Raw genomic sequence first — 24,412 nt, forward strand, 5'->3', positions numbered from 1 at the left:
ATAGTGTTATAGTATTTTAATAAACAAAAATAACATTTAATACAGTGAATCAACATCCATTTACACTTTTTACAGGCATTGAAAAGAAATAATTTTAAAAAGGCATGGCAGGACCAGACATTTTTTTTCCTCCGTGTTTTGGCAATTACAAATAATCACCATAAGATAAGATGTGATGAGGTTAATTTTGTGGACTATAAATATATATGAACGCATTTACCATGCAAGACACTGCAAAACGAATCTAGGTCACTTTTGTGTGTAACTTTACCCTTTCTTATGCATATTAAACTTACTCAAACATGGCCCAGTCCATTGAAAATCATATTGCACACGTAGACAAAAGCTATAAATAAAAGGGAAAGCAGAAAAATCACAACCATAAAGCCAGGTTAAGTCTTCATATAATTTTGTGGGAAAAATAATATCTCTTATGTACAACGTTTATCACATCTTAATCACAATTAACATATGGCATGATTAAAGGCCATGGAAGCCCACCTCTCGAGCTTCAAACCCATGCCTCCACTGTGACAATGACTACTGCACTAAAATGACTGGCTAAATTAGGTTTTACTGACATAAAAGCCGCATTGCAGCTATCATCCATCAGAGATTCGTTTAACTTTATTTTCCCTTATGAATTCAACCTCAACCTGTACACTTTCACCTGTAAAGGTTTCAGTGCATTTTAGGTTCATCTTAAAACTTCCCTCAAATATCCTAATTTTTGCAATTTTGTGTGCGTACGTTTTAAGCATTCGAAATGCTTTGGGTTTCTCTGAGGGATTTATTTATAATTGCATTTTGTGGGTGGAGGAGCATCAAAAATTCTCATTGAGTCCACGTGGCCCGTTGGTTCCCTTCCCCTGCTTTAAACTTCTATAGGAGCACGATGGCCAGCAGACTACAGCAGAAGAACATATGGTGCCGATCGCACTCTCACAGTTCAGACTGGAATAAATAGCTGCAGTTCAACAAGAATCAAGTAGAATTAACGGAAAAAATGTAATCCTTGGAAATGAGTAAATATTTACTATAAAATGCGCAAACAAGCAGCAATAGGTTGTGTGGTATATATGTATAGGTGACGTTTGAGCAGCTGCCGGTCCAGCATGAGACGCGTCCTTAGTTCCATGATGGACTTCTTGATAGTAGCTGATAACCTGATGAGTGAGTAGGAGGAATAAGAATGCTACCCCCCCCCCACAAAGTTTAGTGGGGTCCCTGCATGTCGCCGGGCGGGCCCCCATTGAGCTCCTGGAGCCCGTCGATGCCCAGGTAGCCCAGCAGGATATCGCTGCGGCGGTGCGAGAGTTTTAGGATGTCCTCGGCCAGGCACTGTGCTGACGTGAAGCGCACCTTGTCGTGGTCGAACATGTCTTTGAGGTACTGCACAATTTGTTGCTGCAGACGGCGGCAGAGGAGAAGACACACTGTTAAGGCCCTTTCACTGAAAATCTTTCAGTAAAATACCATTTGTCTACTCTCAACAATGTATCGCTGTTCATCTGTATATTAAAAAGAAATAAAACAAAAACACCACACCCACCCACACGCACTGAGAAGTACTCACCTTGAAAATAGTACACACTTCGCTCAAGTGCTGCCTGGGGCCCAAAAATCCAAACGCTAAAACCGGGCTCACGTGCTCCGATATGGCATAGAAGTGGGCGATAAAGCCATCCGGAACCATAAGAAGGCGTCTTTTCGCCTTTAACACTGACCAGCAAGCTGTCGCTAGAGCCTGAAACAAAAAACAAAAAACTTGTGAAAAAAAATAGAACAAACGGAATTGTACATTACGTCTGTGTGTATCACAAACTCACCGTTTCTTTAAAGCTGTCTGAGAGCCATCGGTTCCTCAACACGGCCACCACGGACGAGGGCGGGTTCTCGAGGTCTTCGAAGGCGTCCATCAGGATGAAGTCCAGTACAATATCGAAGAAGCTCATGCACACCACCTTTAAAATAAATATGCATTCATGCCGCAGCGATTCCCAAAGTGCGGTACCGCTAGTTCAAGGTTCACCAACCTGTTGCCCGTGGGCTCTCTCTTATCTATATACTGTCCACTGATTGGACTAAGCGCAATCTAAGGGATGACCACAACATGCCTAAGAAACTCACCCCGCGGCCCTGCAGCTCCATCTTGGTGACAGCCCACGTTTCCTCTCGCTGAGTATACAACAGCATGTCCTCGTAGCTCTCCAGGAACGCTTTAGGACTCTGAGCAAAAATATTATATCACCATTATTAAGCGCAAAGGAAAAAAAACGCATAGTCCAAGTGTTTCCCCACTTTATCATAGATTTTCAAGCTTTTTTTTGGTAGGGTTTACCTGACAGCAAACAGAAAAGCCTGATCATAAATTGTGTAAAAGTCACTGTGTCCGCACAGCAGAAAGTACGCACAGACATATTCTGTCGTGAGGACTGTTTATATGTGTTGCCGCACCGTGTGTGTTAAGTAGCAGTTGTTTGAAGGTTGTAATTAACGGTAACCAGAGATGGGTATTCCATCTGTATGCCTATTTTTGGAATGGAGGACGAGAAGTTTTTTTTAAAAAGGACGGACTAAGCAAGGACGGAAGTGGGTTTTCGTCCGTCCCTTTAGTCGTCCCTAGCGCTTTAAAAGGATGAGGATGGAGGACGATTATTATATGAGGACTATGATGAGACGTTGCCCAGGTTGCGGACGTACTGGCAAAATAGGGTAAAGTGTAAACCCATTTTGGTGTGTAACATCCAACACAACATATGTTTGATCTCGATGTTGCAGATTTTCTTGTATTGTGTGTTGGTTCTGGATCGCAACCCTCATAATAAATGCAGGTTCACTGCCGTGTACAGCGCTTTACCTTATTCGCCTTCACCATTAAGCCGGCAATCATTTGCTTGCCCGTCTCCATGAAGAAGGTGCGGTGCGTCTCGTCAAGTAACAGCACCTAAGCGACAAATATGAGGAGAGGACTAACTCCAAAAGACTTTTTGGTGTGAGTGTTGTTAATAATGTCACTACAGGGGGGGGGGGGGACAACAGCAGCTACTTTCGATTTGTGCTCATGAGTAGTTTCACCTTATTTTCACTTTTATTACACAGCTGTTTCCCTTCTATTTGTAACCATGAGTACTTTTAACTTTTATCACAAGGCAGTTTACCTTCTTTTTGTACTTCTGCATTACGTACCCTTTATGACATGTATGAATTTGTATTCATGAGCAGTTTCACTATTCTTTTCCTACAGAAATGACGTTTGGGAAGGTGCACACCCACCTGGAATGCCTGTCTCACACAGTGCAACTTAGCCAGGAAGTCTTGGTCACCGTAACATTCAAGTAGTTCAGTTCTGGCAAGAATTAAACACACACACACACACACACACAAAATCAAAACCCCCCAAAAACTACAGAATGTAATTTGTGTGAATGCTAAAGAGCTGAAGCTGCAGAATTGAACTGAATTGCTGAAATGTAGACAATGAGACTTTGAAGGAATGACTTGGAAAAATAACATCAGTGGATTATGACAAGACTATTCGTTTCTCTTCAGAATTCACACAATAACACTGATCTTTTGAAGAGGAAAATGCAAATAAGTGGTGTCATTTTTTTTTGTGCCTCCTTAAGTACCTCAGCGACCTGTAGGCCACCCGTTCCTCCCTGACACGAGCCAAAGCTTCCTCATAGAGAGGGGCAGGCTTTAGGAGCTGGTAGGGGTCTTGTATTGAAATGCAATCAAGCATCTAGACCCGAAAAATACACATCAAATATCACAAAGCGCATTCATGTTACGGTCGGCATCGTGAGTACGTCCAATGAAACGCAGCTGACCTCTGCGGCGGAGAAGAAGGAGTCCTCGGATGACACAGTGGCAGCATCGTCGTCCAGCAGCACGGGGAAATTCTCCAGCGGGGGTAACATAAGCGTGCCCTCGCTTTCTACCGAGGGGATATGACAGCACATTTATATTTATATAATACATGAAACAATAACTTGTTTTATATATATATATATATAATATATATTTCTCAATTCCTGAATTCAAGTTGGCTGTATTTTGACTTCTATTTGCGCTTTGTTTTGAGGACTTAATGTCGCCTTTCCGTCCCTCATTGCCTATTTATCTTTTGCCCTCTCTGTTTATCTTACTCAGCCTGTCTCTATCTCTTTGTTGCTCTCACTGTCTTTCTCTGGGCATCTTAAAGGGACTGTGCAGGTAGGAACCATTCGAAAAGTTAGTTTAGCAAACCCTTTCAACTACATTATATGTTTAATTTGTGCAACAATCTTGGATCTTCAGTCTGGTCTTTTGTTTTTTTGGGGGTGTCCTACCAAAGTCGGCCAGCACACTCTCTGTGGGGATGCTGCCGCCGAAATCCTCCTGCAGGTGGTATGCACGGTGCAGCAGCGTCTCCAGCTTGTCGGCAAACATTTTGTTGTGAGCTTCCATCTGGATGAAACATTTGGACCAACATCTTGAATAAAATGCCACAACCAAATAAATCGTTTGTTCCATCCTAAACTTATTTAACAGTGGAGCTAATTTCCAAAAGAACTGCCCCAATTGGGTTTCCGCCCATGGCTGGGTGACGATCCAGAGCCGTTTTCAAGTGACGGTCAGGGAACACCATATAAAACGCTACCACTTAGAAACACCCCTGTTATGTCAAAACCATTAGCTAAGCAGATCTGCATTGAGCTTTGTTGAAAATTACAGATTAGCATTCGCCAACATCATTAGCTTCTGAAATATGGCACCTACTTGATTGCTCAGTGAAGCTAACAATGTGGCAATATTTGTGCTTTTTGATTGGCCGAGGCATTATTGCACACAGTGTAGTGCATGAAGTGCTGCATCCACAAGTGAAAACACTCCCCACGGTAAGGCGACACTTACCGTGGGGACATCTCCACACGCTGCCCCTTGCAGCGCCAAGCTGCTGTTGCTGGCACTCAAGTTTCTGCGGACGTGGCGTGCATGCAGCGCCTGCTCCCATTTTCGGAGGGCCTCCTCGAACAGCTCCATGCCTGATAAATAATTGTGCTAACTCAGCATTTGTGTTGCAACTTGTTGCACAAGCATAAATTGGCTATACTTATTGACCAAGTGGATTTTGGCAGCTTGGTGATTATACATTCAAATCTTTATGTTTGCTTGCTTTATGACAAGTTCACCACACACAATTCATTTGCAGTCGGGACATCATCTTGCAACATCTATCTCTTGATTACTGACAGAAAGGATGACTTTACCCATTAAATAGAGATTCTCTGCATTGGCGTCCTCGACCGCAGCCGGCTCCCCAGCCACAGTCTCCTCAGCCTCCCAGCGTGCCTGCGGGTTGACGGACTGACTTGGCGAGGTCGCGACTCGCATCTGTAGGCAGAGGACATACCAATGACGCACAGAAAGATAAAGGTATCGCGGCTAAATCGAAAGCGATTATTATCAGGTGGTCTCTTCATGAGAGGCTGTCAAATTCATAAGTAACTGTATGTATCATTGATCAGGGATACATAAAGTACAACACGCGCTTAGCGCCTAACTGATCAAAACTTACCGATGCCAGGCTCTGCGAGGAGCTTGAATGTTTACTGGGCGCCAGGGAGGAGATGCCGCTCAGTGTGTCGTTGCTGCGAGTACTGGGGCTTGTCACCTGTCGGCCTGTCAGCGGAACTGCGCATAAAGTAATCATGGGGTGGAGGGCACGTCTGCTCAATACCAGCTCTATGCAACAATTCACACTGATCAGGGATGAGAATGGAAATTGGGAAAATGGTCGGAAGAAAACGGACTCACCAACAGGGGGGACGTCCTTAATAGTTGGATGCTAATGCGCTTATCAAATACATCAAACGGACATAAGGAACATTAAATGAGGTAAACGGGCACTCATGACTATATGTGCCGGGCCAATTTAGAAACACATTTCTGACGGGTAGGTTTACTAGTGCAGTTGTTAGCTACCTGGAAGTTTGTTTGAGTGATGTCATGAAGAAAAGTACTATAACAAGTATTCGACGTAGCCTTGCGGCTTGCTAGCTACCTCTCTTTAACGACGACGGCCTCCCCGTCCTGAGCAGCACTTCGGGCATGCCCACTGGCACCTGGTCCTCCTTGGTCTGGACGGCCTGCTTCCTCTTCCTGCCGCGCCGCTTCAGTTGGTGGGCGGTGAGTGCCAACGCCACACTGCCCAGCGCCGTGGCGAACAACACCTTCTTCAAGTTCGGGCTGAGTCTCAGCTGCGAGAAGATGGACTGAGAGGAAATGATCAGATATTACTAACGCTGCAGCTATCAAATACTTTTAGTTGTTCGACCAATTTTTTGCCATTTTGTTAGTCTAATAACATGAGTCATTCGTAACTGTTTTCAGAAAACTAGAAAAAAAATTGCCAAGCACTTTGGTGGGGTTTTTTGTAAATTTAAAATGACATCACCATATTCCCCAGAAATAAGGAATTGTCCTTGATTACAAACCAGTACATATTGTTAAATACATTGTTTAATTTAAAGATCTACATACAGGCATATTACCCATAAGAAAAACATTTTTAAAATCTAAAAAAGGGGTTTAGTGATGACCAATGTTCACCACCAACGTTACCTGGCCAAAGGTGGAATAAAGGAACACCGGTATCTCTGCGACCGTCATGGCCAATGCCTGTGCAATGGACACGCCCTCCGTTCTTCTCAAAGACATCTCCGGGTGAGGCGAGTGGCAACCGCTCTATGAAGAAACGCCAAAAAGCCCTGGAAGAGCCAAGCTCGCGGGATTTGGCTTTTACTGTCCCGTCATCTGTCGTGTTACCCTGTAAGGCAAAAATACACCAGCGCAAAGTCATCACCTTGTAAAGAAGGCAACCTCCCACAGCTCCAGACAGGGTATTAACACAAGGGGAGGTAATTAAGGTTGCATTGACCGTTAAGCGGGAGAAAGGTCGCCAGGAAGCAGGTAATGTACTGAGAAAAAGAAAGAATAAACACTCTGGCCGTGTTCAGCACCCTTCACTCAACTCAGTAATCACCTATAGGGGGACGAAAAATATCTCTGTACGGATTTGAATGTACAGTGAATCCACATACTGTATTTGCTAATCACGCTATACTGTACCACGAGTTGGAAAAAATATAATTGTACATAGATGCCACAAGATGGTGACAAAGGACTTAAAACAGAGACTACCGTAAAGTGTCAACTCCATGTTTGTACCATGTGAACCACCGTGAACTCATGCTACAAAATCATTTTATGCAGTAGTTAAATCATTCGCCACAAACCACCACTTCACATAGGGCTCATCAATAGTATCAGCGAAGATACTAGCACAAACTGCCGTGACATTTCACGTGGGGGTGCGGGGGAATGCCCTTTATCACAAACGACATTAAGACATTACAGTACACCCACCTTTTATCATAATGAACTTTACATATAAGTCAGATGTACATATTCAAATTTCACACTAAATAACTACACGTGTGATTATAATAAAAGGATATGATTGATATTTAAGTTTACGGTTGCATCATTTTTGGGGAGGGCCGCAGTGTCGTTAGATTTAATAACAATAATTGACTCAAAAAAAAGATTGCGGAAATACAAACGTTTTAAAAGAGAGACCATCTGCCTGGTATCCATTTTAAAATAGAAACCGTTATAACCACTGCCAAAATGTTAACAGCGATGCTGAGAGGTTGCAAACCTCAAGCTAGGCAGTTAGAAACTAACCACGTCTGTAGTCATCTTTCCATCGTTTATCTTACAATCAAATAGATTTGGAGGAAAAACAAAACGGTTCAAAACGACCATAAAAAGTGGACATTGCGGTAAGTGACGTTAGCTAGCACTAGCTAGCCTACCTCACGTCTCCAGTCACCGAACATCACACCGGACATTTTAAGGCTTTTAAAGCTAAAAACAACACGGTATCAAATTATTATCTTAGTAATGTGGACTAGAAAGGCATTTCTAAATACCGTGGGCATCCGAAGAGCAAAGGAAGGACATTCTCGTGTCAGAGGTAGCGTAAAACCATCCCGCAGACAAATTGTGTTCGTCGTGATACTGACAAGACTGACAGCCAATTGCGCGAGGGCACAGGGGGGAACTTCCGCACCATTGACCAATTGGATAAAGTAAACTTGAGGTAGGTCTTTAGACAATTCAATCAGGGGCGTCAGTATTCACTCAACACGCAAATGTTCACATAACTCTACCGGAAGTAAAATTTAGTTTGACACGTTACTGTACTATAAAACACGATCCGTTTGTCACAAAAGGGGGATATTTTTCAAAATAAAAGTATTGCACCAAACACGTGCTTTTTGAAGTTTCTGTTATCCTATACGCCACCAAAGCGTAACAATGGCATTTCAGATTACAATTTTTCAAATATTCATCAGTAAATACCCCTAAAAAAGGAACATTTGGGGCGGCTTACTTTTGTCCTCTAGCTTTTGTTTTGCTGAGGAAAACACCTGCATTGACCGGAAGCTCTGCTCTCATGGAACCCTACCGAAGGACTAAAGGTAATGCGATGAGTCCCCCTCAGCCACCGGGACCGGTCCCGGGACTTCCAAGGCCCTGACATGAAATATACGGTTAGAACGAGTGTCTTTGAATGCATCACGTGCACCTCGTGCTCGTCGTGTTGTATGGTTAACTTTATTTGACGTATGTATTTGTGTTCGTCCACACACAGACGCTGCGCTGGCTTTGCGTGCTCAGCCTCCTTAGCCTGTCGGTGTTGTTGTGGTTCGGACATGTGATCAGCAGGTGGGACCATGCATTCCCGGCCACCGCCGCGGGGCTCAGGTACGGGCTCTGGGGGTACGTCCGGATCCGGCCCGACAGGGTGGAACAGGTGACATCTTTCAAACGTTCACATTATACTGGACTGTGCAAACAGTGATGTCCCGGACACTGTGCAAACAGTGATCTCCCGGACATCACTGTTTGCACAAACTGATGCAGGTATAGTCCGCTGTCCTCGCTTTACGTAGGGTACACAGTTAACAAGTTTTCAAAAAAAAAATCTGTAATCATGACTTTACCACAGCGAGCTACCAGGTGGATAAGATGTGAGCACAGCCTGCACCCCTAAAAACTCGTATAATTCCTTCAAGTACTACTTTTGTCTAAATGAAACTCCCCGATTCATGTCAACACAATTCATGAATACTCACTTCAGATTTGTTCCTTGGCACCTTGATTTCACAAGATGGTGGTACAACAGCATCTTTGTATGAATTAATACCTTCAACTCACTTCTGTGTAGTTCCATGGCACCAAGATCCCAAAATGTGATGGTGAAATAATAATACATGTGTCTGAATAAAGCTCAAGAATGTATGCCAATGTAGTTTATTGGTACCAAAATTCCACAACATGGTGACAAAACACTACTTTTGTTTATATGAAGCTCCACAACTCACTTATACAGAGTTAATTAGCACCAAGATACCACAGGCTGGCAGCAAAGCATTTATCTCATAATAAAGCTCCTCAACACAATCCAACATAGTCCAATGGCACCAAGACACTCGTTTTCAAGCTGTGTTTCACAATATAGCTCCTGGGTGGGGTTTTTTTTTGTGTTTGTTCCAGTTCCTGGACCTGCACTTCAACCAGTGCGCCCTGATCTCCAGTTCCGGCCAGATGCGCAACTCTGGCTTGGGCGCCGACATCGACCGAATCCCAGGCGTGATCCGGATGAACGATGCGCCCACAGTGGGCTACGAGGCCGACGTGGGTGGCCGCACAAGCGTGCGTGTGGTCTCCCACACCAGTGTGCCACGCCTGATCAAAGACCGGCATCGCTACTTTAGAGAGGCGGCTGACACGGCGTACGTCTTCTGGGGGCCTGACAAGAACATGAGGATGGATGGGAAGGGCACCGTCTTCAACGCTCTGCAGAGGATCGCCGCTCAGTATCCTGCTGCTAAACTCTACGCCATGACCCCGGAGAGGGTCCAGCTCTGTGACGACATCTTTCAGAATGAAACGGGGAAGAATCGGTACAGTCGGATTTTCATTTTCTGTGCAGCCAGGGTATTAGTGGTTCGGCATTCGCGGATTAAAACTCAACTTGCTGCTCTTTTGAGCTAAAGCCTAAGCAATAACAATTCATTTGCTGCCATCTTCTGGTATTTTGGTACCAAAGAGCTGTGTTGAAGTGAGTAGGGGAGTTTCAGTGAGACAAAAGTAGTCATTCGCTGCCATCTTGGTGCCAATAAATTCTGGTGAAGTGAGCTGATGAGCTTTGTGTTACTTTGCCGCCATCTTCAAGCATTCTAGTGCCACGGCAGTATATTGAAGTGAGTTGAGGAGTTTTTGCTGAGACAAAAGTATTACTTTGTCGCCATCACTGGGTACTTCAGTGCAAAGCCAATGTGCTGAAGTGAGTTGAGGAGTTTAATTAAGGAGTATCCTGGTACCAATGAACTATGTTGAGGTGAGTTGTGGCGCTTCACCAGGCAAATGTAGCACTCCGCTGCCATTCTTTGACATCTTGTGCCAATGAATTATGCAAAAGTAAATTGAGAAGATTCACTCAGACAAAACAACCAACCAACCACCAATAATTCAAAATATTGGTAAACTGAATTGCTTCTCGAAAGGAAATTTAATAGGATATGCCTTACCGTTATTGATGAAATGAAGTGAGAATGAGCTTTATATTTCTGGCTATGCTTCTTGGAACTCTCCTTCAGATTCAAGTCTGGAGCGTACCTCAGCACTGGGTTCTTCACAATGATTTTGGCTATGGAGATGTGCGAGCGCATCCAAGTTTACGGGATGATTAACGCCGACTACTGCAGGTCAGCCGCATTGCAAGACTTGTATGCAGTGTCACTAGCTACCACTCGACTGGCATGAAATGTGTTTGTCGTCGTGCAGATTATGGTAAAAATTGATTTTTTTCACAATGCTGTATACGTCATATTCATACTAAGGGACCACCAGCAATTGAGTAAATTCCCACTAAATTTCACTTTATTACCCAAAATTCCCACTCAAGGTTTCCAACTTTTAAAATTCTTCAACTCTCACGAAGTATCTTATTTGATGTCCCGCCCCGCCCCCTGCGGTCAGACGGACCAATCGCAGGGCGGTGTTGTACCATTACTACGACCAGGTGGCGACAGACGAGTGCCTGATGTACAAGTTCCATGAACACAAGCGACGCGGTGGTCATCGCTTTATCACAGAGAAGGTCATCTATGCCAAGTGGGCTGCACGTCACAAGATGGAGTTCACGCACCCCTCGTGGAATTTGTGAACCGGCTCCTGGAAAACGGCTTCACTCGGATTTGGCTTTTTTGAATGAATGAAATAAAACCAGAATGGCTGAATTTGACCAAAAGTTATTTGAGGATTGTGTGGATATCCTTGATATGCAGTATAAGGTCCAGATACTAGTATGTTCTTTTGTCCCCACTTGTAGACAAATAGTTTGGGTGTATTTTTGTGCAGTGTTGAACTTGAGGATTTTTTTTTTTAATTTTAATTTTTAATTTGTTTTCATTCACAAATTCAAAATATTTAAGGGTCGAAATTAAGATCCATAACATTTGTCTTATTTTTATTTTTAACTGAGAAATGGCATCCTTTAATTTAAAATTATATATGTACACACACACAGGATTAGAATCAGGAAACGTTTCATTTTGTGATTTTTTTTTTGTACCTCGGAGTTTAATTAGAAATCTTTTAAGTGTAATTTTTACATTAAAAATAAGAAATAAAAAACTATTATTCCTAGTTGTTCAACTGTCAAAGTAAATAGAAAACAATGAGAATTACACGTTAACAACATACAGACTCTTAGCCTTTAATTCTGCTAGCTTAATGCAAATGAAAGCGCCCAACGGGAAATGGCATTACAATGCGTAGCATCTATTTCGTGATGTTACCAGATAAGTAACAGATATCTGAACACAAGAATGTACACCAATAATATAACAACACTCGCAGATCAATAACATTTATCCTCTGAAGGACCACTATTTCTGCGGAGCCGATGTGTTTATAAAGAGACCAAGAATCTCTTGGCGCCTATATTGTACTGCTCTCTCAAGTAGCAGCATATTGACCCACTAAATTAAGCAAAAAGTGTGACAAAAACAGTTTGTTTTACATTCTATTTAATGAAGTCATTACTGTGATTTTATTTTTATTTAAAAGAGAACGTTATAGTGCTGGTTTCCTTTCCAAGATATGCTAGAAAAATGTGTGTCTTTTTTATTGCAATAAAATTCCACTCGTCTATTATTGATAATTTTACAAAATACAAACATTATTTGTCAAGTCAAGTCAACAGTATTTATAGAGCACTTTCAAACAGCCATCGCTGCATACAAAGTGCTGTACATGGAGCGATTTAACATGCACAATAAACAGTAAGACGAATCGACAATAAAGGCAGTAGAAATCACCAAACAGTAAAACCAAGAACAAATCTAAGTCATGCTGAGTCGAACGCCAAAGAATACAAGTGAGTTTTGAGGAGGGCTTTAAAGATGGGCAGCGAGGAGGCTTGCCGAATGTTCAGTGGGAGGTCATTCCAGAGAGAGGAACCAGCAACAGAAAAGGCTCGATCCCCTCTGAGCCTCAGTTTAGTACTTGGTACTTCTAACAAAGACTGGTCCACAGACCTGAGGCGCCGGGCAGTTGTGTAGGGGCGGATGAGCTCAGAGAGATAAGGTGGCGCGAGATTATTCAGAGATTTGAAAACAAAGAGTAGGATCTTGAAATTTGTGTCACTAACGTTTAGTTTGAGCCATTGGAGGAAGGAAGGAAGAAGTGCTTCAAGGTCAACATTGCCTCTGCTGCCTCAGCTTGATGTTTTTGTTTCCATTCCCACCCCCACCCCCCTCCCACACACACACACACACACACACACACACACACACACACACACACACAGTCGGGAGACACCCAGCAGTCTGTGTTGCCTCTCTTATCACCGTGAGAGTAGTGGGGCGTTCTGGAACCCACTCATTCAAGTGGGAACATCTATATTTATCTGGACTAGGATTTTATGTTTTTTAATGTTTTATTATTTTTTTTTGTAAGAATGGTTGACAATGCCAGCCACCAGCTCAACAGGTTATTCAAGAAAGCCCCGTGGATTCTTCCAAGTGATAGTGTAAAACACACACACCTCCATCGTGTGGGGTAAGTCATTCATTTTGTCTTATCTCAGGACAAATTAGTCTGCGTGGATTTTAAAGGAGGTTAAGGCCAGTGTCAAAGTTTCTTTGTACAGTAATTGTATATTCGATTTTCCTACACTGTTATGTTACCTCCGACGACCAGTTGTTCAAATGTGCCCTCATTGGAGGATGTTTGTGAACCTGAATATCTGAATATCAGCTTCCTGCTCAAATCAGATTTTGAGGGACGACTGACCACACACTTTCCAAATCAGATTTTGCCCCGTTCAGACAAGGCCATATTATCGACCCATGTTACAGCTTGACGTCGTGACAACATCAGAACGAACGCATGGTCCAGCACATCTAATGTAGGTGTCATATTTCCGGCAGCCCCAATGCGCAAAATACTTTCATAAATGGACTTGTTGTGTTACATGTCCTTTGAGCTTTGTTTGTATGGTGCTATACCAATGCGGCAATGACTGTCCTCTGCCCTGGGGCTACTGTTTCCAATTTATGGGAGAGGAAATGTAAGGGACAGGGAGACAAAGAGAAAAGGTTAAGAGGAAGTAATGGGATTGGGCCAAAGTGTATATGACTCTTTTTTTCCAAGCATGTTTTCTATGAGCCTCTTAAGAACACATTTACGTGTTGTTTGAATGATATTAACACACTGATGACAAAAAGCCTGACACAGCAATGAGAACCCTCATGAATAACAGGGTTCCAAAGGATTGCAAGATCATATGGGATAAACACTTCAAAAGGAAAGAAAGATGGCGGTGAGACAAAGCCATCCTGAACTTGTTGTCATGAAATGGTCGGACAACAAGCCAGTGGACAATGCGTTGTCTGCCTATGGGACTGAACTTCAAGATGCATGTAGAAGATGGGGGAAAAGGACAAATTAATCTTATAAACATAACATTTGCAGCGGTCATTTAAAATCTCACGCTCCTCACACCACTCACAAACACAGCATTTATCAGTATCCGATTTGTCACTATGAAATACCCCCCCCCCCTCCCGTTCCGCGTTAAGCCATTTTTATTGTTAATATGGTTTGAAAAAGTAGGAAATTTTTTTGGGGGGGGTGATGCAAGGCAAAACTTTGTTGCAGCTGGCAAGCATCTTAGCTCCATCAGAAGCAGGACATAACAACTTAAAGTTTTCTTTGGGAATATTATTCATGAGAACGTTTTATTTATAGTTTAGAATGTCAAATAAATAAATGCGGGAGGGGCTTCACTGGAATTAAACAGATTTCTAACAGGGCTACTGTAGCCACCCTTGTTTTGATGCCAGTTACTCTTTGCAGTTGAGGAAATAAATGTCGGAGGGGGGAAAACGTCTTAAATTCATAATAAAAGGTTGAAAACACTACTTGAAGTGTTTCTTCTTGAAAAGGCGGGGTCGGGGGACGGGAAGGGGACTCGTTTTACCGTCAGAGCGAGATAGCTCCGATTCTGTCCGTCCGCTGACGTCACCGAGTGAGTGTCGCAATAGCTGCAAGATGGACTTGGGCTGCGGCAGCAAGCAACCCTGAGCTGCTGCGCCCCTACCAAACAACACCACCACCATCATGAGAGCCCGACGAGGCGTCGCGCGCTCGCAACCCTCCTTCTGACACCTCCGAAAAGCGCATGCAAATCGAAACGTTGTTAAGCTTCGCGGGAATGTCACTCGGGGGAAAACTGAGTCGACCGCGGGGGGCTGAGTGAGTAACATGGTAATTTCTCGGATTTCGTTCTTGTCCTACATGCATTTGGGGTTACACAGAACACGACGAGACGATGTTTACTGAGGAGTGGGTTGCTCAGTCTTGACTTCGGGCGAATGTGAGCCGTTAAATAAACCATACCCCCTCCTCCCTTTTTTCCCCCCTCTTCCCCACATTTGCTGCAGGACCACCACAGACAGCGTGTACACACACACCTGAAAGCATGGCACTCCAGGTAGGACACACGCGCACGTAGGGTTTAGGGTGTGGCCTGTACGTCATTCGTCATCACTATTATTGACATGCATGATCGGGGAGGTAAGCAAGCATAATAAAATAAAATCGTGTTGACACATTACCAGTGGAAATGCGCAGGTCTAATCGATAGTATCAATAATACATTCAACAATGCAAAAAAAAAGATAAATTAAAAACAAGAGCTCTACTCAGCAGGGATTCAAATAAATTGCATATGCATTAGAACCTGAAATTTAATAAAGTGTTACCATTATTATATATTTTTGCTGGTGTGGCAGTTTTACTATTCCATACAATACAGCTGCAAAACACTACTTGTCACTCACCACACTTAAAAAAAAGAATCAAAATGTTTTTTGGATTTTTTTCTAGGTGATGATACTGTTTTATCATTTTTAATCCCAGCATGTGTATGGTTTGGTATAAGTTTCACCTTTTCACAGATTTATTTTCTCCAATCAAGTTTTTATTTAATGTTGTCGTTTTTAAGCCCCGTTTATAATGGAAAATGCACATTGAAAAATGCATATTGGAGTTTAGCACCATTTTTTTTAAAGAAATGTGGGTGTTTACATGTATATATTCAAATATGCTTCAATTAAATGCAGATTTTCTGTATGTCCAGTGTATAGTTGTAATATTACCATTCACCACTGAATGGGAGACATGGCTTAGTCGAGTTTGCACTTGGTCTTCACACTGCCCTATCCAACATGAGAAGGCCCAAATAATTTTTTGATGGCTTTTAAATGGCATACAGAACATACATAGTAATATTAGTAAATATACGAACTCAGAATTATGAGTGAGTTGATTTGTGAGAAAATACACTAGCTGGATCTTTTATAGCCTACATGCATTGAGCATGAAATACATGAAAAATACTGTCAATTCTGGCACTCGAAATTGATATCTGGTGGCGGTCGACAAATCTCTCTAAGCTTCTGGTGCCCATAACGAATGTTCGCAGAACCAATTGTGTATAAACAAGCAATGGAAGTGCAGAGGTCTGAGCTGATGCGCATGGTTGTGCTGTCTAGCATTAATGCTACGTGGCTATTATTAGCACTTCTATACACTTCTGTGGCTCATTAATAAATGAGGAGAAACAGTTGTGTGTGCCAATGAAACAAATTAAATTCCACTTGAAACATAAAGCATGAGATGGACGACTGTTTGGATCATGTGAATTACCCGACTTTGATCTTCTCAGGCGGGAACACTTACCTGGCGGGTGACTATCGCAGCAGCCATCTTCATCCTGATGACGCTGTTCATCTTGTACAGCTCCAGCTCAGTCTCCATCGCCAGCACCAGCCAGGCGGCCTACACGCCCTTCCAAATCGCTAAAAACCACACGCCCAAGCCCACAAACCTCAAAACGTGGGCCACCAAAGATGACTACGTGCCAGTTCATGGCGACAAGGTAAGCACTACACGTTAGCGCCGGAGATATAAGTAACAAGTACAAACACATTCATACAATTTTTTTTGGTACATATTTCAGTCATGCGTCTATACTAAAAGCTATCGAATATTTTCCAAATTGTTTATTCCACGATTCCCTGTGGATTAATTGAATAATCAGATTTCTTTTGAGTGTAATAACATTTGCCTCTGTGGAATAAGGGTCACCGTTAACTCATTCACTCCCAAAGACGTTTTTGAACGTCTTTTCAGACTTGGTCCAGAATTGGCTGGTACTGAATGAGTTAAGCTTCAGGGTAGAAATTTTGCTTGGACTTTTTTTGTAAATGAATGACAGTTGAAAGTTAGTTGATGACTCGTTTCAGCCATACTTTACTTTTTTTAACGTACTTTTTGCTTTTACTCTTACTCTCTACATCTGTACATTCTACTCCTTATTTTGATCAGAGGCTCATTACATTTTCAACCTACTGCAATTGTTTTACATCACATTTTAGTCATTTGTGGTGAATCATTTCAACCTGATGAACTTTACTATTTTTCTGCGGACTTTTGAGTTTTATTCCCTACTGTAAGTTTTTTTCTCCTTCCTTTTGTAAAACACATCCATCTTTTTTTTTCCAATCGCTACACTTCACGAAAGAGCGTGAAAAAAACCACACACACACAAAAAAACAACAACCGCTGTAGGTAAAGTTTGTATCTTTTGTGCTACTTTCTGCCCTCTTTGGTTATTGAGTGATAATTGTCACCCTTGTGGGCAGAGAATGACCCAACGCTGCCATCACTGTGCCCTGGTCAGCAGCTCCAGCCACGTGCTGGGCACTCAAGCGGGCGAAGAGATCGACAGCAGCGAGTGTGTGATCCGCATGAACGACGCACCTACCACGGGGTATGAGGCCGACGTGGGCAAGCGGACCACGGTGCGGGTGGTGGCACACTCCAGCCTATACCGGGTGGTCCGGCGTCCCAATGAGTTCATGGTGGTGGGCGCCGAGAGCCAGCGCACCATCATCTTCTGGGGACCCCCAAACAAAATGACGAAGGACTCAAAGGCGACCGTGTACAGAGCCATCCAGAGGATCAGCTCCACCTACAAGGAGGTGCCGTGTTTTACCGTCGCGCCTCAAAAAATGCGCAGATTCGACAAGCTCTTCCAATTGGAAACAGGACGAGACAGGTGAGTTTCATGGGGGGACCTGGGTTACAGTAATCTGTTTGCCGTTCAAATAGCTGCAACAACCTCGCAAAACAATTTTGAATTGCCTATACTTGATAAATCCATAAAATGACGGCAAAGAAATATTTTTATATTAGCCTGAGCTGTGGCTTCGTTAATAAAAGCCACCCCCTCCCTCACCTCAACATAGATCCTTGGCAACAAGGTGTCAACAAATGGCAAAATATTGATATTGTTTATAGATATCAGCAAAGCGCGACTTTTCCATGAGCCAAGATGTCATCTCCTGGTTTTCTCTTTGTTCAGGCAAAAATCGAACTCATGGCTGAGCACGGGCTGGTTCACCATGGTCATTGCGATCGAAATATGCGACAACATCAAAGTGTACGGGATGGTTCCGCCCAGTTACTGTGGGTGAGTATTGATGTATGACTTCCTCTGTCCTTTCAGACATTTTGTGAAAGACACGCCTACCAATTTCATCTTGCTACCGGCAACAAGCTTTGGGGGCCAAAGTTTCAAAACAATCTTGATCCTCTAGAAATGAAATGGACCCTAAAGTTTAATTTGAAATCAAAACGGCAGTCTCTTTTCAGACAGTGGGGGTTGTGGGTTTGTCAAAACAATCCTTTGCTGGAACTGTTCAAACTGCCCCTCTAGTGGCCACTTGGAACCAAAATGGCAGACTTTGTTTCTTTTTCAACCATGGCGTTCAGATACTTTTTTTTGGTGGGTCAACTCAGGATAGACGTCTCCTAAATTTCATGTTGCTATGTAAAACATGTTTCGGGGGCTGAGTTTTATAAAGGGGGATTTCTTGAAGCTACCTTCTTTGCAGGAACCGGACCGGATCCAAGAAGATGCCGTATCACTACTACAACCCGCGGGGTTCTGACGAGTGTATAACGTACATCCAGAACCAGAACAACCAAAAAGGGGGCCACCACCGCTTCATCACCGAAAAGCAGGTTTTTGGTCGCTGGGCGCATCAGTACAACATCACCTTTGCTCATCCCACATGGTGAGACAGTTTCCTCGAGGTAAACGGATGCTCAGATATGGGATGGCATCCACTTTCAGGGATCTCTTCGAGGTGGGAAGAAAAAAACTGCTACTGACACACCGAATGTTTTTCACCGTTTTCTTGTTGTGTGTGTGTGTGTTTTTTGTTGTTTTTTTTTTTTTTACAAGTTTGCAGTATTTGTACCTTTTATGTATTGAAGATTAGGACTGCTAATTCAGGCATTTGTTACATTGGAAACTTTCCATGGGAGTAAACCTGGCTCTTGATAGGGAAATTAAATATACAGAGGAAACTTGACTTACAAGTTTAATTTGGTCCGTGACCAAGCTCGTCACTAAATTTGACCAGTAATTTTCCCCATTGAAATGAATTGAAATCCCATAACTTCCAAGTGCCCCCAACTTGAGTTTTTTTTAGTTCTGAGCATCACTTTTTTTTGAGTGAGGGTGTGCCACCGTTCAACTAGTGAAGAATTAATATAGTGCAATTTAAAAAAACCTGCAATGCCCGAGCATGTGGGCAAGGGGAGCCATCTTATTTTGCTTTTCCGCTTATGACAAAATGAAATTGTTATATTTAATGTCTGCTGCGTCTTTGCCTAAATATACCCTGAATTCCCATGTAAAGTTTCCAATTTGGAATATTTTCTAAAACTTCCCATGGAAACTTTCTTGAAATGTTCCAACTCTTTGCGACCCTAAGGATGACGCACTGATTCTTCCCAACATTAAGAAAGGTGTAAAAAAAAAAAAAAATCACTTTCATTTCAAATAATCAGCAAGAGAAGTGCATGCTGGTGTCTCCTGTTTTGATGGCAAAAAATTGCTAAAGCTGTCCTTGACAAAATGTTTCAAATTGAAAGCGACTTTTTCGTTATCTGAGCCATTTTAAAGAGAAAAGCAGGATGGGGTTGAGACGTTTCCCTTTTTGGGAGTAAAAGCCATCGCGGGGGTTATGTCACAACTTGGCTTGATTTTTGTTTTACATGTGAAAGCAAACATTTTGTTGACTGAAATAAAGACAAAATTGATTTGAATGCAACATCGATGTTTTTTAAAAAAAATTGCCTTGATTCTTTTGTGTCACTAAATGGCTTTAATGCACAATAATAAGCCAAGATCCTAATTAGCACGATGTGATTACGGTAGAGTGCAGTTGACAACTCGTTATTGAGTTTGGCTTCACCGGTAATACGTAGTTGCCCTCTTAGTACACCAAAGTTGTCCTAGTAAGGAAAAAGAGCCTACTAGTGCATGCATGGGCTGAATCCAAAATTGACCACAAGAGTTTGCCTCGCTCTGCTCTACACTGTTCATTGCAAAGACACTGCAAAATAGGTCGCACTGTCGATAAACACGGAATGAGGAATGCAAATATTGAAAATGTACGTAATTACATGGAACCAAAAATAAAAAAGGACCGGCAACACCTTTTAAGCCCTGGAAAAGGTGGCTGCTATCTTCTGCCTCAGTGTCGCCATGGAGATCAAAATGGCTTCCTGCGTGAAAAGAAGGCCAGGAGCGGTTGAGTTTACAATGGGACTAGGTCAAGCGATGCAAAAAAGAAAAGCAAAATATATTTAGGATGTTTGGCTTTTTCAACGGTGTGTCTCACCTCTGTGCGAATGGTGCGGCTGCCCTGCGCAGGACAAGTGTTGAGGTAGAGGTCAAAGAGGACACTGGGACACGTCACGTCCAGGTTCTGGTCGGCGTCTAGACTGGCCTCCAGTCCCTCGAGACCTCCAAAGACCACCAGAAGATGCCTGCAAATGTTGTCAATGAGAAATAGCAAATAGGCACCAGTGGAGAATTGTGACAGGCGGGTTATTTACTTGAACGGCGGCAGCGAGGCCTCGTCAACGCTGCTGCCTTTTTCCGACGTCCCGATGGTCACGTCGTAGCCGTCCTTGTACGGACTTTCGCTGAACACTGCACCTGTGGAAAGAAAGTATCATAACAAATAAAATGAATACATTAGTCGGGTTTTGAACATAACAAAATTCCAGAATTAGTGGCCAGGGGTAGTTGGGGTTCGGGCATCCAATTCTGGCATAGTACTACTGTGACTACTCAGGAAAAGTTATGGAAAAGGAATTCACTATAATATTGTGTCTTCTATTAAAAAGAAAAAATACAATATTGAAAATGATACAGAATGGAAAAAAATTAAATGTTTTTACGAGCAGCCACCTCGGGCAGTATAATACAAACATACTGATAAAGAAAGAGAGATGGTCACTACTCAGGAGGCCACTGTCATCATAAAGAATATATTCCAGTGAGTATTGTATAGCATATTATCTGTCTACATATGTTGCTCCACCAGTTATGTTTCAATGTTTTTTGCTGAAACGGTTGTAATGCCTCAACACTGATGCAATTAGTTAGCCCATCGATGGTGTTTTGCATTGTTTGTTAACATTCAGCTAAACAGATGATTCGGAGGGAAAGCTATGCGGTTGATTTTTCATGATTCAGTCACTCGTATCTCAGGGCTCCACTGTACGAGCTGTTTCTTTTCATTTGGGTGGGAAAAGGAAGGCGCCTTTTTTCCCGCTTGTCTTGAGTGGATAACAGTCAGCAGTATAGGAAATATGGTTGAGTGTTAAGTTTGGGGAAGACCTACTGAGACAAGATGCCAGGCGGACGCTGTAGCCCCAGTAAAGCCCTCCTTTTGTGGTGGGCACGTGAGGAGCCACCACCGTCCCTTTGTAGGATTTGCTCTCTAGACGACAAAGCAAACATACACATGTGACTTCACATCTTAATGCAAACATTTTGAGAAAGTGACTATCCATCACCTTGCTTCTGCGTCGTGTTGAAATGCACAGTGACTCGCAATCCCGCTTGCAGATGTTTGTCGATCTGCACCTCCTGTAGAGGCACAGGAGCCAAGAAGGTCATGATTTGGAGAAGAACAATGTCAAATGGTGACGGTTCCTGGTCCTTACCTTCCTCATGCCACAGTTGACTAAAGAACCTTTGCCCGCTTTGGTGGGCCTATCCAGGACGATGCCTTCACGGTATTCCGATTCCTCATCGATTCTCATGTGGTGGGGACTGTCCAAAGGGTTCAGCAGTCCTACGAGCAAGCCATACACCAGAGGAACATTCAGAGAAAGAAAATAACAGTCACACTAAGCTCGGATTAAATTAAGTTAGCACAGTGGCATATTTTTGTTAAGAGTTGTATGGCAGCAAGCTTAGAAAGAAGACATTGGGCAAAATAAATTTGCATTTAAAACTAAATATGAATAAAAGAATTACACGTTGTCTACTTGATTTATCCAAACCACACAAATTTGCCTAATAATAGTCTGCTAGCCGAATGCTAACCCAGAATCAATGTCGCGGTAATAAGATAAGATATCCTTTATTCGTCCCACAATGGGGAAATTTACAATCATAAACCTTTATGATTACCGCGACATATCATATGATTATGATTACATTTGAACACAAGCGGTACCAGCACATGCAAACAACGATCACGATTGATTTAACGCAGTAATAGGGAGGAGGGTTAGTCCGTAAAAGCGATTTGTCTTTTTAAATTGAGGTCCTTTGTTTTCTTGGCCTAAAAACAACCAATTTCTAAACATATTAGCCCAATTTAAACCAAAACGATGATATTTACTTATGATGAAATTTTACGCTAACTGAAAAAAATAATCTTGTATTATATTCAAAATTAGAAGACATTATCAACATTATAAGAACGATAAAAATGTGCAACATCAATTCCAAATGAGTGCAGCTGAAATCAAATTTGTTGTATACTGACGCATAACCCAAATGAAAACAAATTCAAATGATGTTGCATACCTGCATACTGCAAGTCTTGGTGCTTTGGGAAGAACCATTTGCGCAGATACCTTGCACAGATGGGAAATTTATGTTACGTATAACAATGAGCAGATGTAAACATTGCGCGGTTTCTCCTCACTCACTGTGGACACTCCAGGTATTGGAGTATTCTGGCCAGCTGAACGCACGCTTGTCCCTTCTTTCTGATTCCTTTGAATTCACCTTCCACGCTCCTGTGGACAAAAAAAAACAAAACAAAAACATAAACCCCACTGAAGCTGAATATTGTTTACTTTTTGTGAGCAGGGTATTTTTCCACCTCCGACAAACTCACTTGACATCTTCGCCTTGCTCGTCAAACACGACAATCTCATCCACACAGTAGATGACGCAGGCGCGAGCGATCTGTCCCGCCAGGTATGTGCGCAGTTCGGTCGACTGAGCGTTGTCCAGGACCGAGCCCGGCAGAGCCACGCTCACCGTGTACGCTCGACCTAACAGAGACACACACGTGCGCACCAGTCACCATTTTTAAGGGAACACATGATTGGAGAGAGTTTTTTTATGAAGTGGATTGTGCAGTTCTTTAAAAACTCTATTAAAGGGACACTACTTTAGTGATTAGGAAATAGGTAAGTGAATGATTCTAAACAAAGCAACTTGGGTTTTTCTTACACAAACACACACACACACACACGAATTCCAAGATCTCGTGTGTGATTATTTTTCCAAGTACCTTTGTTGTTGTGGGTCTCCTCTACTTTTTCCTTCTCAGCAGCCTCTTGTCGTTTCTGATTTTCCAGCTGTTTGATCAGCTTGGCCTCTTTCCTCTGCCTTTTGGCCTCCCTGACTACTCAGCATAGCCACCGAGAAGAAAAATAATCCATGAAAAATTCCATTTAAATTTCCAAAGAATAGAACACTAAAAACTGTACTCAGTAGTACTCAGATGTGTTGAGGTAACCTGCTTTTTAATGTACCATAGGTTAATGATCTTTTTTCCCCCTATGTATGGCCTATAAATGCTGTTAATTAGCACATTATTAATATTGATCAATTGTGTTTGTTTGTGAATGAAATATTCATTTGTATTTTGTATGAAGAGACGGTTTCAGTTTTTTATATTACAGCTATTTTATATTACGGTACATTTCAGAATTGTTTAACTTAAGCATTGTAAATCTACATTGACCAAAGTCTTTCTTCAAACCATGCAAGTATTTTTGCTTTTACTTGAATACATTACAAAGTTTAAGTACTTTTGACACTTCAGCTGAAACTTCCACATCGCGCATCACGTTTTCGTCAGGAACATTACACATTAATTATACAATATATGTAAACAAAAAAGTTGCGTCCACACACTCTTTTAGCGCAACATTTAACATGAAGCTGTTTACTCACGTAGCGTTTTCCTTTTCTTCCAGTCCACCCTTTCCCCCGGCTGAACGCAAAGGTAAAACACAATGACAAGTTAAAAAATGGTTTGGTACTTTGTTGGCATTGTTGTTTCAGTGGCACGCTCGGTGTATTTAGGACCTGAGGGTATGCTGTTTTTGGTCTCTTCGTAGGGACGCCGGTCGACATGTTCCCCACAACGACACGTGAGGTATTTGTGCTTCCGGGTCTTCTTCTTCTTCGTTTATATGTATTTGTCTTCTTCGTCGTCTTCTTCTTCGCATGTAGTTTCATAACGGTGCCCAATAAAAAATCTTATGCATTCTGATGAGTTTGCTAAACTACATCTCATTTACATTTGGTTGTTTATACCACTATAGTGGATAAATTAGATAAACTTGATTGTGATATGCTTCAGATATATATGGCACA

The 24,412-nt window shown here is 42.4% G+C and overlaps 4 protein-coding genes across 14 annotated transcripts; 2 read left to right on the forward strand and 2 right to left on the reverse strand.

The window, feature by feature from the left end:
* Window position 1: 1 nt before the first annotated feature.
* miga2 (mitoguardin 2) lies at window positions 2-14,753 on the reverse strand. Of its 3 annotated transcripts, none has more exons than XM_052050677.1 (15): window positions 14,609-14,753; window positions 6,610-6,814; window positions 6,050-6,260; window positions 5,564-5,679; window positions 5,256-5,379; window positions 4,900-5,030; window positions 4,335-4,452; window positions 3,834-3,940; window positions 3,633-3,745; window positions 3,277-3,349; window positions 2,861-2,947; window positions 2,131-2,229; window positions 1,830-1,964; window positions 1,577-1,747; window positions 2-1,407 (listed from the first exon to the last, which is right to left on the reverse strand). In XM_052050677.1, the coding sequence occupies exons 2-15, from the start codon at window positions 6,703-6,705 to the stop codon at window positions 1,216-1,218; spliced, it is 1,773 nt and encodes a 590-aa protein (XP_051906637.1). In that variant the 5' UTR covers window positions 6,706-6,814; window positions 14,609-14,753; the 3' UTR covers window positions 2-1,215. The 3 variants fall into 3 exon arrangements, with proteins under 3 accessions (XP_051906637.1, XP_051906638.1, XP_051906636.1); XM_052050678.1 differs by lacking the exon at window positions 14,609-14,753 and adding an exon at window positions 8,447-8,465; XM_052050676.1 differs by lacking the exon at window positions 14,609-14,753 and adding an exon at window positions 7,983-8,213.
* st6galnac4 (ST6 (alpha-N-acetyl-neuraminyl-2,3-beta-galactosyl-1,3)-N-acetylgalactosaminide alpha-2,6-sialyltransferase 4) lies at window positions 8,476-11,360 on the forward strand. Of its 2 annotated transcripts, XM_052050859.1 has the most exons (5): window positions 8,476-8,606; window positions 8,708-8,869; window positions 9,613-10,022; window positions 10,719-10,826; window positions 11,101-11,360. In XM_052050859.1, exons 1-5 carry the CDS (start codon window positions 8,595-8,597, stop codon window positions 11,285-11,287), a joined length of 879 nt encoding a protein of 292 aa, XP_051906819.1. In that variant the 5' UTR covers window positions 8,476-8,594; the 3' UTR covers window positions 11,288-11,360. The 2 variants fall into 2 exon arrangements, with proteins under 2 accessions (XP_051906819.1, XP_051906820.1); XM_052050860.1 differs by lacking the exon at window positions 8,476-8,606 and having other exon boundaries at window positions 8,708-8,820.
* st6galnac6 (ST6 (alpha-N-acetyl-neuraminyl-2,3-beta-galactosyl-1,3)-N-acetylgalactosaminide alpha-2,6-sialyltransferase 6) lies at window positions 13,073-19,817 on the forward strand. 8 transcript variants are annotated; one of them, XM_052050837.1, is made up of 6 exons: window positions 13,073-13,185; window positions 15,072-15,121; window positions 16,358-16,570; window positions 17,337-17,752; window positions 18,059-18,166; window positions 18,591-19,817. In XM_052050837.1, exons 2-6 carry the CDS (start codon window positions 15,110-15,112, stop codon window positions 18,775-18,777), a joined length of 936 nt encoding a protein of 311 aa, XP_051906797.1. In that variant the 5' UTR covers window positions 13,073-13,185; window positions 15,072-15,109; the 3' UTR covers window positions 18,778-19,817. The 8 variants fall into 8 exon arrangements, with proteins under 8 accessions (XP_051906797.1, XP_051906799.1, XP_051906801.1 ...); XM_052050839.1 differs by having other exon boundaries at window positions 13,083-13,185; window positions 15,072-15,204; XM_052050836.1 differs by lacking the exon at window positions 13,073-13,185 and adding an exon at window positions 14,755-14,883.
* Window positions 18,337-24,214, reverse strand: spout1 (SPOUT domain containing methyltransferase 1). Its single transcript, XM_052050811.1, has 12 exons — window positions 24,122-24,214; window positions 23,987-24,026; window positions 23,319-23,432; window positions 22,917-23,076; window positions 22,726-22,815; window positions 22,601-22,650; window positions 21,727-21,857; window positions 21,577-21,649; window positions 21,402-21,500; window positions 20,608-20,710; window positions 20,391-20,538; window positions 18,337-20,274 (listed from the first exon to the last, which is right to left on the reverse strand). The coding sequence occupies exons 1-12, from the start codon at window positions 24,167-24,169 to the stop codon at window positions 20,209-20,211; spliced, it is 1,122 nt and encodes a 373-aa protein (XP_051906771.1). The 5' UTR covers window positions 24,170-24,214; the 3' UTR covers window positions 18,337-20,208.
* Window positions 24,215-24,412: the final 198 nt, after the last annotated feature.

This window comes from Hippocampus zosterae, chromosome 18 (genome assembly GCF_025434085.1).
Source record: "Hippocampus zosterae strain Florida chromosome 18, ASM2543408v3, whole genome shotgun sequence".
NCBI lineage: Eukaryota > Metazoa > Chordata > Actinopteri > Syngnathiformes > Syngnathidae > Hippocampus > Hippocampus zosterae.